The sequence below is a fragment of the Leishmania mexicana genome, chromosome 2 (genome assembly GCF_000234665.1).
Source record: "Leishmania mexicana MHOM/GT/2001/U1103 complete genome, chromosome 2".
Lineage (NCBI taxonomy): Eukaryota > Euglenozoa > Kinetoplastea > Trypanosomatida > Trypanosomatidae > Leishmania > Leishmania mexicana.
Genome location: NC_018306.1, coordinates 219,795 through 234,848, shown reverse-complemented (window position 1 = coordinate 234,848; position 15,054 = coordinate 219,795). Strand labels below are relative to the sequence as shown.

At 57.6% G+C, this 15,054-nt stretch overlaps 2 protein-coding genes across 2 annotated transcripts; both read left to right on the top strand.

The window, feature by feature from the left end:
* Positions 1-3,841: 3,841 nt before the first annotated feature.
* On the top strand, positions 3,842-8,119 carry LMXM_02_0570 (putative protein kinase; the record flags this gene model as incomplete). Its single annotated transcript, XM_003871606.1, has 1 exon — positions 3,842-8,119. One exon carries the CDS (start codon positions 3,842-3,844, stop codon positions 8,117-8,119), a length of 4,278 nt encoding a protein of 1,425 aa, XP_003871655.1.
* Positions 8,120-12,035: 3,916 nt separating this feature from the next.
* LMXM_02_0560 (hypothetical protein, unknown function) lies at positions 12,036-14,579 on the top strand (the record flags this gene model as incomplete). The annotated part of the gene is made up of 1 exon (XM_003871605.1): positions 12,036-14,579. One exon carries the CDS (start codon positions 12,036-12,038, stop codon positions 14,577-14,579), a length of 2,544 nt encoding a protein of 847 aa, XP_003871654.1.
* Between the last annotated feature and the right edge of the window lie 475 nt (positions 14,580-15,054).

Here is a 15,054-nt window from a genome sequence, read left to right as displayed (position 1 = left end):
TTGGCTTTCGGCATTGGGCGGGCTTGGCGCCAGGGCCGTTGCGAAAACTCTCGAAAACCTGTCCCCCCCCTTTCGCGACCAGCCTAGGGCCGTGCGTTTCTTTGGTGGGGTGGGAAGCCCCTTCGCGCAAGCCCCACCTCCCGAAAAGCGTTGGCGGTATTTCGGAAAAGGTTCCCAAAAGCATAAGGACGCCCCCGGGATCAGAAAAGGCCCGGCGCCGGCGGCTCCGGTCCCCCCCCCCAAAACGCCTCGCCGTTTGGGGGGCCTTGCTTTTCCCTGGCCCTGGGGTGTTTAAACCCCAAGCCCTGCGTGGCCCGGCCTCGCCCCCGGGGGTCCGTGCAAAAAGCCCGGGGAGCCGCAAGTTCAAAAACCGCACCGGCTGAAGACACGCTTTCGCCTAACCACAGCGAACAAAAAAACGCCCTGGGAAAGAAGGGGGTGGGGGGTGGCAAAACCAAGGGCCGGCGCGCGTTCCCTTTTTGGGGGTGGGGGGAACGCCAAAAGCCCCCCGCTCGCCTCTTTCCCAAAACGCCCTTGACAGCCGCCCCCCCCCTGCTAGCCTCTTCTCAAAGGGGGAAAAAAATCTTTGGGAAAAATGGTTGGTGGGGGGCGGGGCCTGCCTTCCCCCCTGGGGGGTGATGGGCCGGCCCCAAACCAGCCTTTTCGTATTTCGCCGGCCGTTGCGCCCCCATCATGGCACACGCGCGCCCGCGGCAGAAAATAAATAGAGCAACCAACACGCATTTCATTATAACCAACCGCTGCTCGCCTACCGGTGCGAAAAAAGGGCGGGCTTTTCTTTTCGGCGGGACGCTGGGGTTTGCAAAAGGTTTTTTTTACGGTGTCGTTCTTTTTCCCGGAAGTGCTCTGGGGGGGGCTCGGCGGGGGGGGCGGGGCTTGCGAAATCCCGCCCCCCTCCAACTTATGACCTCTTTGAATCGCGCACTGCTTTCCACAAACCCCTTTAGCCACAGAAGAAACCACCAAGACACGGTCGCCAGAATGGCGAAAATATGCCCTGGAAAGAATGCGGGGAGAAAAATGCGCCCGGCTGGGTCAGGGCACGTGGGGTAAGCAAAATTAGAAAGAAAGACCGCCAAAGCCATGAGGCCACATGGCTGTGAACCGTGCGTCCGTAAGGCTGGGGTCGGTCTTTTCCTTCGTTGGATAAAAAATCACCGCTCGGGTGTCCCATGGCCGCCGCCGAAACCAAAATTTTTCGAATCAACGGACGAACGCCCCCCCAGCCCAATCGCGAAAACTTCGGGAACCTCGCAAAACCCTGTTTCGGGTTATGCTCGAAAAAAGCCTTTGACCCTGCGGCCTTGGTTGTTTCCGGAAAAGCGACCTTTGGGCACGTCACGCCACAGTGATGGATGCCACGCTTTTTTCATGGATTGTGAAACGGGCCGCCTCGACGCCCAAAGCCCAGCAGAGCCCCTCATCCTCTCTATCCCTTCCGACGCCGGGCCGCTCCTCGCCGTTACAGGGTCCAGCAAGCACGAGATGGGGGCAGGCCAGGGCTGGTTGTTGCCGCGGATGTCGGCGATCGGGTCCTGAATGGCGGTGCTGCGTCGGGGTGGCCTGCGGCGGTGGGCGTGTTTGTGGCCTCCGTCTGGTGGACGGGTGTGGGGCGGTCTCTGTGTGTGTGGGGGGGGCCTCGAATCCCAGGTGACGCTGCTCTGGGAAGGGGCCTGTGGTGCCGATGAAAAACTTCACATTTTCTTCCCCGTGAGTCTCACATGGCTGGTGGCAATTCTCTCGATTTATTGCCGATGTCTGGAGCGGCGGACTTTTTGGTGGTTGAAGCCGCGTTGCTGACACCGTTTTTGTCCAGGGGTGGGGGGGGGGTACGTGTGCAGCCGTCGTCGGAATAGAGGTTGTTGGGACCGCAACCTCGTAGCACTTGTGCTGCGCCAAGGTGCCATTTGCATCCGAGCAGAGCACAAAGAAGGGGAGAACCGGAGGTTGACGTGCCGGTTCTGTTTTGGACAACCGCTTTCTTTCAGTTTAGCTCAAGTGATGACAGCTGGGGAGCGGAAAGTGCGACCGAGAGAGTGCTGGTCCTTTATCGCTTCACACCATCGAACGCGATATGAAGGTGAGAGATGGGGTGTTTTCTGTGGGTCAGTGAGAGAGGGGCTACCATTGTTTGCAGCGGTACCAGTTTTCTTTTAACCTCAGTGTATTATCCTTTTTGGCTCACAGTCAATGGCTTGCTCGCTAAATGGGATGTTCAAGGTGAAGTGAATTGGGTGCGGGATTCACTGTCGAGTCCACCGCTTCCTCACGGTAAATCCATTACTTCAGCGACCTGCTGGTGGCATTGTGTCGTGGAGTCTACAGTCATGTGAAAACGTGCATGGCTGGATGAAGTCGCTGGCGGAGGAGCGCTGATGGTACGACAAGAGATACTCAGCAGCAGGTATTTGTGTGATCCTTTTTTTTTCTTTGGCAGGGGACGCTCGACGGTACCACTTTTTTTTCTCTGTATCTGACTGTTGAAATGCGTTGCAGTAAAGTGCGCTTATAGCGGTCTGGGGTGGTTCCCCATAGCGACGGTTGCTGTGCGCTTCAATTTTCAGCTTTTCGGTAATGGCTTTTTTCTCATCTGCCTTGTAGAGAAGCTTGGGTCGATGCTGGTAGGAAGTGTCTCATGTCTTTCTCGCTGTCGACGCAAAGGGGGAGCTAAGGTGTGTATTTATTCACACACGTCGAAGAAATGAGCACGAATGAAGAGTCTCGGGGCTATTACTGAAATGGTTGGTTCGACTGTTCACGCTTTGGTCATCTGTGACTCCACGGGCTAGTGTTTGAGTGAATGTTTTGGAAGAATTGGAAAGACGTTTTGCCTGTCGTAATGAGTGTTTCATAGCACCTCTTTCGAGGTGGCTTTTACTTTGCATCTGCAGCTGCTTACACACAAGTTGTTTATCTCCGACAGTGACGAGTTGATTTACTTAGAGGCCGGAGGCTCAAATTGGTAACAGTGGTGAGGGTTAATAGCAGCAGGCGAGTAGCGTCTTATCCCCACTTTTGTACAGGAAACAGAACAAGGAGAATGATGGATGTGAAATTGAGCACATGCTTTCAAACGCCACCAAAAACATCATCCTTCTTAGGCTGACACTCGCGACCTGATTTGTCTTTTCTAGGTGCCGCATCATATGTGCGGTGAGTGAGCTTCACTCTTTCACCAAAAAGCCGGATGCAATCGTCTTGCTCGTTAAATGCGAAAAACTCTTTCATTTCACTCCTTCTCTTCTACTACGTCACCGTTTGTGTTGCCCTCTTTGTACTCGCTGGGCTCTATCTTCTCTCAATCCTGAACGGTGGCTTTTTTTTCACCCTTGCCGCTTGTTAGGTGGCTTGGCGACCGATACAGCATTCTGCCGAGCTTAAACGTAGTTTTACGAGCTGGAGCTTGAACGCCTCGGCTCCCTTTCTTCTATAGCTCGGATCCCTTTGCTACGTTTCTTTTTCCCCCTTTGGAGCGCCAAGGTGCTGTCGTATGCGATACTGGGCATAAAGAGGCGGTGCTTCGACGGTCAACTGGCAAGTCTGGGTTCTTTATATTGCGGGTGTCGATAAGTGGGAGAAGCAGCGCTAGCGCGTGTAGTGCGCCAGTGACAAGGGGACTCATCTTTTTGTTTTCTCAACGCTTTTCTGTGGTACCTGTGGAGTTTGTTCGCGCACATTTTTCGAATTCAGCTTTTCAGTAGAGCAACCTACTCCTTTTTTTTCCTGCAGGGTCGCTAGAGCTGACCCCATCGACTGCAGCTGAACTTAGTTGGACATCCGCTACTAGGGTTAACTCCCAAGTTTGCGCCTGATCGACGTAATGCAAACTTCGGTGAGTGGTGGGGGTAAGCAAACTGCCAAAGCGAGGGAAACTGGCGCAGGCGTGACTGTGGCGTCCGTGAACGCGGCACAATCTCCGCGGCAGTCCTCCTATGCACCGGGAATGAATCAGCTACCTGAGGTCGATGAGGCAAGAAGATGCTCTTCATCTATTCGCAAAGAAAGTGACAGCAGAGTTGCAGGGGGATGCACTGCGCGTAGCAGAGACATTGGCTCGAAAAACAGTAACTTATTTGAGGGAAGTGGCAATCAGCGTCAAGCTGAGGGTTCTGGCCGTGAGGACCGTGGGAATTTGTGTGACAATGGTCATACTCAGCATAGCTGCGGTTTGGCTAGTCGCTCATACATAAAATCAGATATTAGCATGGACACCTTTGTTCCGCATCGTGAACTGTCAGAGGATGGCAATGAGAAAGATGGACAGGTGCAAATAAATCTGGAGAGCGTCGAAAAGTCAGTGTTCACCCCTGAACCACCTGGGTTTGGTGACAGCACTAGTGTCTCTCGCAATCCTCACAACCGTGATGCGTCGACAACCGCAGGAGTAGACCCTTTAGCAAAAATCGAGACAGCAGTAGCCTCCACAGCGTATGGTGAGAGTGGCTCTGGGGGAAGAAAGAGCTCCGACGAGGCGGAGAAGTCGATGGAGCCGTTGCGCAATCAACTCCGCTGCTTTTCTTCGAGCAAAGATGCACCGCGCCACCGAAGCCGTGGGATATGTCCTACAGCACTCGTTGCTAGCCGCACGCTGCCTGTTGTACGCGTCGAAACAGAGTTGGCAGGCAGCGGCCGGGGAAGGGCATCAGGATCCGGGGACGTTGCGGAGGCAACGGTTCCAAGCGCTCCCACAGGGTGCTTGGCGGGTACGAGTGCCTTTCCCGGTGATGCTGTCACAACTGACACGCGCGAGGGCACTAGTCGCGACCGACGAAGCGCCCAGTTCCTGCGAGAGATGTTGGGGGTGGTTGACAAGGATCAGGCGGGCTCCTCCAGGGGACGTGAGGGTGACGGCGGGAACGTGAACAGTGCAGCCACAGTTCCAAATCCCCTTCATCATCGCCACAGCGCAAGTAGGGCAAGCGACAGTGAGTCCATCGGCGACACCCACCACAGGCATGGTAATGAAACTTCCGGGACACAAAGCAGTGCAACACGAAGAGAATTGCATGGGCGCAACGTTGGCAATGTTGCCGGAGGTGACAGAGATGAGTACAACACAGACAGTCTTGTAGATGGGCGTTCCCTCGGTAGTTATCGCGGCGAGCTAGAGTGGCTGTGCGTCCCTTCTTTGTTCTACCTTTTTTCCAACATCATCAAGTGGAATGAGCTGCGGCTGCAGCGCCGAACATCTCAAGCCCCTCTCGAGGAGAATCGCTCCCGGTCAAGTGATGAGTCATTTTCTCTAGCTTCGATTTGGACCCCACATCGTGAGCAGGAACTCCATGTGCTTGAGGATCGCATCAGTTTCTCCGTTTTCGAGTTGGAGGGAGTGTACTTGAACCCGTTCTTGGTGAGGTGGTCGAAGCCGAAGCTGCGCTCGCTTGTTGCAGATGTTGTGTCAACATGGGAAAAGGAAGGCCCCTACAGTGCCGAGTTTGACCGCGTCTCATCACGCCTTTTCGACGCCATTTCTACAGAGCAGACTTGCCACCTGCGAAGCACCTGTCTGCTCTCGGTGCGACAGTGGCTGGGCAGTGCACAACACCGGTGGGGTGTCACGTGCGTCTTGACGGCTTTGTTCGCTGTTTCAATTCTTTGCATTGTCTTTCTTGGGGTGTTTGGCCGCACCCAAGCCGTCAGCATTGTATTTTCGACGATGCTCTGCGTAGCGGTGGTCTTGATGTGCATGGTTGCAGTGGTTGTGTTGCATCACAACACGTACGCAGACGCGGCTTCCAGGTACTTCCGCGAGGAGGTAGTGCGCGCAGCTCAGCAGCGGATGGAGGAGGAGGAAATGGCGGAAAAACGAGATGTGGGCAGTAGAAGCGGGTACGGGCACCGTGGTGCGGTGAGGGCGTCTCGGGACGCGGCGGGCAACGGTTGCAGGAGTTACACAGCGGGCGATGACGACACAGGTGTCGATGATGAGTACATGGAGGATGAAATATCTCTTGCAGTGCGCAACCTGCGAGCTCTGACGGAGGGTAGCACCCACCCGGCTACCAATGCGCCGCCCTACTATCGCCTATCGGATCGGCCTCACAGTGGGAAGTGTGACAGCGGCGGCGCAGGGGGCGGCTTCGAAGATGATAAGACACTGGCCGATGGAAACTACGTTTCCCTCACCAGCCGTTCGTTGCAGACTGGTGACAAAGTCAAGCAGCAGTTTGAGGACGGTCGTGAAAATAGACTCCTGCTGAGCTGTGGGACCTTCGAGCAGCATCAGGGGGATACGGATCAGTGCGAGTCTCACGGGGTGCACGAACGCATGAGCACCCAGCAAGCGCTGCGTCCTACAAAGCAAGCGACGCCCAGCAGCACCAGTGGGGCCGCTGGAGGTCAGGCGAGGCAGAGCACCTCTGACAGCTGTGGAAGCGGCAGGCAGGAGCAGCTCACTCGGGGAGGGCGCGACGGTGAAAAGATTGTGATGGATGCGGAGCAGCCGCTACAGCAACTCGCTGACTTGCCAGAGAATGTCAACGTCACGGCCCTTCTGTTTTGCAGGAGTGTTGGTGTGCTTTCTCAAGTGGCGTTGTCGCTATGGGAGCGCAATTTTATGCTGTTGCGCGTCCGCAACCTTCAAGCGCTCCACAACACAGGCAGTCACGGTTCGGAGCGTTGCAGGGTGGTGTTGATTCATGCCCCCGATGTGCCGGAGGGATCTGACGACTTGAAGATGGCCCTGTCGTGGCTGCGGATGGGGAGGCGACCCGTCTTTTTCTTCTCCCGGTTGACGATGGGGTACCCGGCCAGCGTACCCTTTTCCGCCCGGCTGATGGTGCCGTTTTCCTCCACTGCCTTTAACGCTCTCTTGCTGGCGGGCATTGGTGTGGGGTCGGAGCACGGCTGTGTCTCGTCCCCGCTGCTTCCTCAGCAGGAGCAGGAGCGACATGAGGAGCTGTGCCCGTCGCAGCCTTTTCAAGTCCCCCCATACACTCTCGGCCGCCGGCTTGGTGGAGGCGCCTTTGGTAACGTGTTCGAGGCAGAGATGGAACACACAGGTGCCAAGTGCGCAGTGAAGCGGATGTACTTGAAGGAGGACTCGAACCAAGATGAGGAGCAGCAAGGCAACACCGGGGTTGCTGGGGTCTGTGCAGGCGGCAGCGGCACCCTTGCAGCAGGCGCAAACGCCCCAGCGTCTCCCAGGGCGGCAGAGGTGGAGGAAGGGACGGGTGGAGCAACCACCGCGGTCGGCTCACAGCTGCGTGACATTGCTCAGGAGGTGGAGATAATGAGCTCACTTCAGCATCCCAGCATTGTGCGCTACTACTACTGCGAGCGTGACGATAACTGCATCTCCATCTTTATGGAGCTCTGCACCGGCGGCTCGCTGAGGTCGCTGATTCACAGCGGAAAGCTGGTGAACCCCCCAGAGATCAAACACTTGCTGCGGGAGATCATCAGTGCCGTTTCCTATCTGCACAACATGCACATTGTGCATCGCGACTTGAAGCCGGACAACGTTCTCTTTCGCCAGGGGCACATCAAGATTACGGACTTTGGCACGGCTGTGCACAAGCACGGTGGAGACCTTCGGGTTATCAGAGGCACGTTCGCGTACATGGCTCCGGAGATCTTGGTCGGGGATCCGTACGGGCGTGCCTGTGATGTGTGGTCTATCGGCTGCATCGCGGCCGAGGTGCTGTCTGTGGAGTTGCCGCAGCACGCGTTGGGGCTTCCAGAAATGTGCGAGTACTACCGCGCCATGGGCGAGAACAGTGAGCTGGCCATCGAATGCGACGTACCGGGGGTGCGGGATTTCCTCCTCGCTTGTCTGCAGCGCAATCCCAGCCAGCGCAGCACGGCAGCGGAGCTTTTCTACCACCCCATCCTGCAAGCCCGCGACACTTCCATTCATGACTGGATGGTGGAGGTGGTGGCGCGTCGCCGTCGCATCCAGCAGCAGCAGCAAGCGCTTCACCGCAACGGACTTGGCAGCCGAACAGGTGGCGGGGCCGCCGGGCCCGGTGGCAATCACCACGCCAGCTCCAACGGACCGAACCAGAACGGGGGCATGAGCTGCGCAAATCCCGCTGACCGCTTCGGCTTGCACTCCGTCGGAAGCGCTGAATCGCTCGACTCGTCAAAACTGGTGTGACAGCCGGCGCCGCCGGACTCGGAACTTGCCGCATAGGCCGGGACAGAGCGAAGCCGCTGATGTCCACGTCAAAGGAGTCGTTGGCGTGCGTCGGGGCAGGGCTTTTCTTCCTCCGTACAACCGCGAGGCCCCTAGCTTCACAGCTTTGGGTCCTGAGTGTGGCAAACAGTCAAGGCGCACACGCGCGTCATCCCCGAATGTCAACGGGTGGGTGGGTGGGTGGGGGGCACATGTTTGGGATGTGCCGCTGCTGTTTTCGTGTGCCCACCCGCTCTTTTTTTTTTTCGGCTCTGTTGAATGCTCTATTTATTGATACCTACCTATCTATATATGTATATATATGTGTGTGTGTGCGCGTGTGTGTGGTCTCACCTTCTTCGCTATCTACTACCCCCTCCTGCCTGTTCCTCCTCCTCTTCGAGAGAAACAAGGAAGGTGTTTACGTGTCTGCGTTGTGTACACGCTGCGAGGAGCGGTGGCCTCTCCCTCAGCCTCTGCCTCCGCCTCCCTCTGTTGATCTGTACTTTGGTCTGGGCGTGTGTTCAAGCCCCCCCCCCTGCCGCGCTCGCCCTTCCACGTTTCTGTGAGGACGTGGTGAGGACGCACTGCTACATTTTGCCTCCCCTCCCTCCCCCTTCCCCTCTCATAATGCGCATGTTTCATATTCTTAGATGTTATCTCTTCTTTTCGTGATGTTTCTGTTAGCCCTCACCCTTCACCCCTCCTCCTCTCCTCCCCTCTCTCCCTCCCCCATTCTGGGAGGGCACTCGGACCTCCGTGTCTCTGCGCTGTGGCGATTTTGCTCTCATTTTTATTTTATTTTAGCGTGTGTCTGTGTGTGTGTTGTTCTCCCTTGTTTTGTTTGCGCTTGTTTGTGCCTTTCCCCCCCCCCTTCCGTCTTTTTGTGATTTCATTTATTATTTTATTATATATACCTATATGTATATGCCTATATACCTATATGTATATATGTATGTATATATATGTATATATATGTATATATGTATGTATATATATGTATATATATGTATATATGTATGTATATATGTATATATATATATGTGTATATGTATATATATATATGTGTATATGTATATATATATATATATATATATATATATATTTTTTTTTCTCTGCGTGTTCTCGTGTTGCTTGTGTCGCTCACACTTTCTCACCATCCCTCTGGTCTCTCCCTCTCTCTCTTCCCTCCGTTGTGGTTGGGATCTTTTTTTTTTTTTGGGGGGGGGGGGTTATCTTGCACGTGGTTGACCGCGTGCTTGAGAGAAGAGATGCGATGCGGCTTTTTTCATGTTTCTCTGTACGTGCGCCCGAAGGATCTGTGGAGTGATCTCTATCGCGCTTTGTGTGTGTGTGTGTAGTGTGTGCGCTGGGGAAAATGTCTTTGTTTCCTCGCTCGCGCGCCTCTTTTTCCTTTTCCCGGTGGGCGTGTACGACACGCGTTCCTCGTATGTGGTCATCCTTGTTTTTTCTGTAGAACTCCAGCTGTTTCATCTCCGATGCGAGTGCCCCTCCCCCCTCTCTCTCCCGTCTTGCCCCTTGCCACCATGTCTCCGCACCCCTTCCCTGGGGTCTTGTGCGTACCTATGCCGCATCTCTCCCTGAAAGGGGGATTGGACCTGAAATCAATACACCAAACAACGACACGTGAACCAAAGAAAAGGCAGAGAGAGGGCGACCTGACGAATGGGCGCATAGGTGGCTCGCGTTCGCTGGGATGGCGCGTTGGCCCCCCCCTCCTCCCCCGGAAAAGCTGTCTTCGCTGGGTTGGAGGCCTTTGCTGTTTGCAACGGTCTCGTCAACTGCCGTGTACACAAATCCTGTCGGACTCCCCCCCTCCCCCCTCTCTCTCTCTGCCTTTCTCTCGGTTTTCTCTGTTGACGATGGTATCTTTCCTTTGTTATATATATTTCCGTCTATGCTTCTACTTTGCTGTCCTCCTCCTCTGCTCCTCTGCTCCTCTGCTCCTCTGCTCCTCGTTTCCGTGTCGTCACCTCCATTCCTCCCTCCTCGTTTTTTTTCTCCCCTCTTTTGCATGTCGATATGTCTCCACCCCCTCTTTCCTTCCTTTATTATTATTTTTATTTTTATTATTTTTCGGATCTTCCTGCTTCACCCCACCCCTCCTCCTCCGGGCCGGCACTCTCCTTTCTCCGCCCTCCCTCGCTCGCTCCACCAAACATGTGATTCTGCGATACCATTCTCAGCGCGTCTCCCGCTGCGCGCTCCGCTCCTCACCCAACGCTTCACCTTTCGTCCTCTTTCTTTTTTTTCCGTTTTCCGCGTGGGCATACGTCGTCATTATTGTTATTATAATATTTTTAGTGCGTCATCCATCTCTCTCTGCCCTGTATGTATGAAGGGACCGGGGTCTTTACGTGCTTCGTCTCCCCCCCTCCTCCTCCTCCAACTTTTTGTTTTTCACCTTCGCTCGGATGACGGGCATGGGAAGAGGGGAGGAGAGGGAGGAGGGACGCCTCAGTGCGGGGTGGACTGGTGGTGGTGGTGAGGGGGGGGGTCCAAGAACCCCTACTCTGTGTGAGAAAGCCCAGCAGAGCCCCTCATCCTCTCTATCCCTTCCGACGCCGGGCCGCTCCTCGCCGTTACAGGGTCCAGCAAGCACGAGATGGGGACGGGCCAGGGCTGGTTGTCGCCGCGGATGTCGGCGATCGGGTCCTGAATGGCGGTGCTGCGTCGGGGTGGCCTGCGGCGGTGGGCGTGTTTGTGCCCTCCGTCTGGTGGACGGGTGTGGGGCGGTCTCTGTGTGTGTGGGGGGTGGGGGTTGGGGGCGGGGGCCGTGGCCCGGTGGCCGCGTTGGCGATGCCTTTGTGCGCGTCTAGCGGGCGCTTCGCGCCATGCGATGGGGCCCTGCGGTGTGTGTGTGTGTGTGTGTGGCCCCCCCCCCCTGCTGTAGCGTTGGGGTGAAAGAAGGAATAACCACAAGAGAAAGAGCGGCTTTCTTTCGAGAGGGACACGCTTTCCCCCCTTCCTTTGGTGTCTTTTGATTGTGGCGCTGTGCCTGTGCCTCTCTGTGTCTGTGTGGTTCATCTCCCCTCCAGATTTTACAAAGTACCCTTCAATAACACCCACCAACGCACGCAAACGCGCACGCGCACCCCAGAAAAAAGAAGGCGAAGAGGGGTGGAGAGGGAGGGAGGAGGAGGAGGAGGGGGGGGGGAGAAAGGTAAACACCCATCGAAAAGAAAACGAGAGGAAAACAAACAACGACAAACGGCGCACTCGTATGGGGGACAGCGACGGAAGGGGACGTTCCGGCGGAGTTTGTTGGGTGCATGTTTTCTGTGAAGTATGGCCACAGCAGCGCATTCCTCCGTTGCGAGGCGTGCACCCGAAGTGCGCGCGCGCGCGTGTGTACGTACGTATGTATGTATGTCCCTGTCTCTGTCTCTCTCCTGGGTCTTTCCTCAGTGCCTTCCGGTTTGGCTGAGTTCGCGCCGTCCCGTCGCGCCGCCTCTCCCCACCGTCCCTCGCGATCTGTCTACTGACGGGCGTGACTTCCTCGTCGTTTTCTGTCGTGTGTCGCCCAACAACATCGTGCCCGTCTCTCTTCCCGTTTCCTTACCGGTCCACAAAGTCTCCTGCCGCACCGGTGGCCTTAATTGTTTTTGTGTGTGTTCCTGCTTATCACGCAACCCCTTCCCCCCCCCCCTTTAAAGGACCCCTGCACTCCACCAGACCCACCTCCACCACGCACCGTTGCGCAGCTTGGCATCGAGGCTTTTGTTCGCCTTGCCTGCTAGATCACCAAGGAAGGGGAGGGTTGTACACACCTGTAGTCTGCCCCAGCCTCCTGCTCCTGCCTCGTCCGCTCTTTGCCCCCCTCCTCCCCCCCCCCCCCCCCAAAAAAAAAAACAAAAAAAACAGCGACGTGCTCGGGATGCTTTCTTCTGCTGATGCGACCGCCGCCGGGAACGGGTACAGATCATCAAGCGCAGCAGACCTGGGGTGGTCGAGTGCGAGTGGACTGAGAAGCGGTGTAGAGGCGAAGGCTTCGATGGCGCCGCCCTCCGTGCCCGCAGGTGTGGCACCGCCGCTTCGCTACGGGGGTGATCCGGTGGCTGCAACGACAGCGGTGCCGCCAGCCGGACATGTGACGTTCCCGGCTGCAGACCTTGTGGACAGGAGCGCCTTCCTGTTTGGACTCCTTCAGTCCGAACACTTGGTGCATGATGTGCACGATGCCATCGTTGCTCTCAACAACGTGGCTGCTGACAAGACCGACGACGGTGATGCCAAGAGCCGCGCCGCAGGCGGCCAGATCAGTAGCGAGGGGGCCCTTTCAGGTGTGTTCTACTTTATTGCCCGCCCCCCCAGCCCCGATATGCCGTGGCGCCCCATCTACACCAGTGCCGTACTGCTGTGCGTCTTTTCAACTGTGGAGGCGGCGCAGCGGGCGATTGCCCGCGTCGACGGAGTGGTGCTGCACAGACTACAGACGGAGGTGCGGGACTCTGCATCGACAGCCTCGACGGCACCGATGTCGTCGCCGTACTTCGTCCTCCGCCCGGCCAGGGAGTTTGTGCTGGGGCCGGAGAATACGGACACAGCGTTGCTCACCTACCTCACAACACCACGACTCGTGGACTTGCTGCTGCGTCGTCAGCGGATGCAGAAACCGAACGACAGGGTTGCAGACGACGCGGAGCAACTCAGCGCCATGGAGTCGTACGCTCGAGCGAACTTACCGCCGGCGTATCTATGCGGCTCTGCCGCGCGTCTTTACGCTGCCATTCTGAGTCCGCAGAGTCCCTACGCGGTGGACTGGGCGGGGGTGCGCGTGGCGATGGCTCGTGGGGACGGCATCGTGGTGCCGGAGATGAGCGTGGTAGAGCCATGGGCTTGCGGTGGGGCTGGTGAGTACGACCGTGATAAAGGCGCTACCCCGGCCGCAGCCGGCTCGGCGCCCGCTGACAGAGGTTCGCCACCGTTGTTGCAGGGCGCAGACATTGAGCGGCGTCGGCGCGCGAGCGTGTCGGGCGCCGCTCGCTACGTTCCAGTGACACTGCAGGAAGAGGAGTATTATCGCCGATACGGTGCTGGGTCGCCGAGTCGCACGGCCAGCAGCCGTACTCGTTGCGGCAGTGTGGAGGGGCTGACGGAGCTGATGCCCTCTCGCGGGTCCCTCTATCGTGGCGCACAGGGCGTTCTGCGCGGCGTTTCCTGGTTCTGGCGCCGCGCCTACGAGAGCCTCAGCGGCAAGGAGGCGGGGCTGATCAGCGGTCCCAGCAGTCTTCCAGTGGCGCCGACGGTTCCCAGTGCGCCGCCGCAAGTGTCTGCTGGAGCGACAGGCAGCTCCGATCAAGTGCCATTTCCTGCGTCCACGACCGCGGTAAGCGAGGGGCGGGACTTCTACAAGCCCCCGCGAGCGCGGCACCGCACGGAGGACCGCGGGTCCGACGGTGTTCGCGGCACCCGCGGAGGCGGTGGTCAGCCGATTATGATTCCCCGCTTCAACGCGGTCGGCTCTGCGCTGTCGTGGATGCCGGGGTTTCACTATGTCGCGCCGCTCTTCGTCACGGGCGTCTTTCCGCTGGGCGGCACCGCGCCACGGCCGCCGCAGCGCCGTCGTATGCGTGAGGAGGAGGGCGGTGACTTGGAGAGCTGCGCGCGGGGCGGGATAGAGGGACGGTTGTATGGCATCGCGTCAACGGATGCATGGCGGCGCGATGGCGGCCAAGGGCCGTCGTATTCCTCGCTCAACCACGCGCCGATGCCAGAACCGTTCTCGGACGCCGCCGCCTGGGGTGCCCCCCTGCGGCGCTCTGAGGTGTCGGCGGTTCCTCAGAGTGCCGGTTTGCTGCCGGTATCGTGGAGTTCGTCGGCGCAGCCGTCTCAGGTGTTTCCTGCCTCGTTGCCGCTGCACGTGGCTGATGTACCGCGCGGAGCTGCTGACAGAGCGCCCCATCTGAGCTCACTTCTGCCAACGCCGACGGTCTCCTCTATTGCACCGAACCGCTCCCACATGCCGCTTCACAACAGTGATCTCGCGTCATCCAGCGAGGACGGCGCAATGTCGGAGCTGGGGCGATCCCGTGCCGCTGACAGACCTGATGCCCTCACCGCTTCGTCGGGAGGGAACCGTGATTTCATTCGCGTCGATGGGGTGCACGCAGCTGGTGGAGGCTCTCGCGCTGGTCGCCATGTGGGCAGCGTTGGTAGTGGCACACCGCTTGCTGCGGGTGCACTGGGGGGGAGCTCAGCCACGAAATCTGGTGGCGCGAGACCCAGCGGCACGCTTGCAGATGAGCTTCGCGCTTTTGGCAGCGGCCCCGTGGCCGGTCTGCGTGGTCGTACCGATACCCAGGAGGAGGTGCGCACCACTGCAGCGGACACCACGACTGATGTTCAGAGAGAAAAGAAATCTAGCTCCCGCGCATCGCGCCGCACGGTGGAATTTAGCCTTCCTGGGGAGACCAAGTAGCCCCCCCCCTCGTTTTGCGACAGTGGTGTCTGTGTGTGTGTGTGTGTGTGTGCATGTCTACGTAAGAAAAAAATGGCGCGGCGCGGAGCCGAAGGGGGAAGCGGACCCAGAAAGGGAAAAATGAACATGTCGCGACCAGCCCGTCAGCTGCTGAGGTATCATGGCGTGGTCTTCGCTTTTCTTTTATTTGTTGAACGGGATGACAGGCCCAGATGGATGGGGGAAGGGAGGAGGAGGGGGGGAGGGGGCAATACACCCCCTCTGCCTTCCGAATCGGCGCGTCTGCTGCGTTTTCTGCCCGCCACTTTCCTCTCCTTCGGTTCTCCAGGCCCCTCCCTCTCCCTTTCCACCGTAGCTGAACTCGGATTGATGGCGTACGAGTAGATCTTCAAGTTACCACCAGCAAGAAGCGAAGGGAGCCGCAGCGATGTGCCTGTTCTGTGTGTGTGTGTGTGTGTGTGTGTGTGTGTGTCGG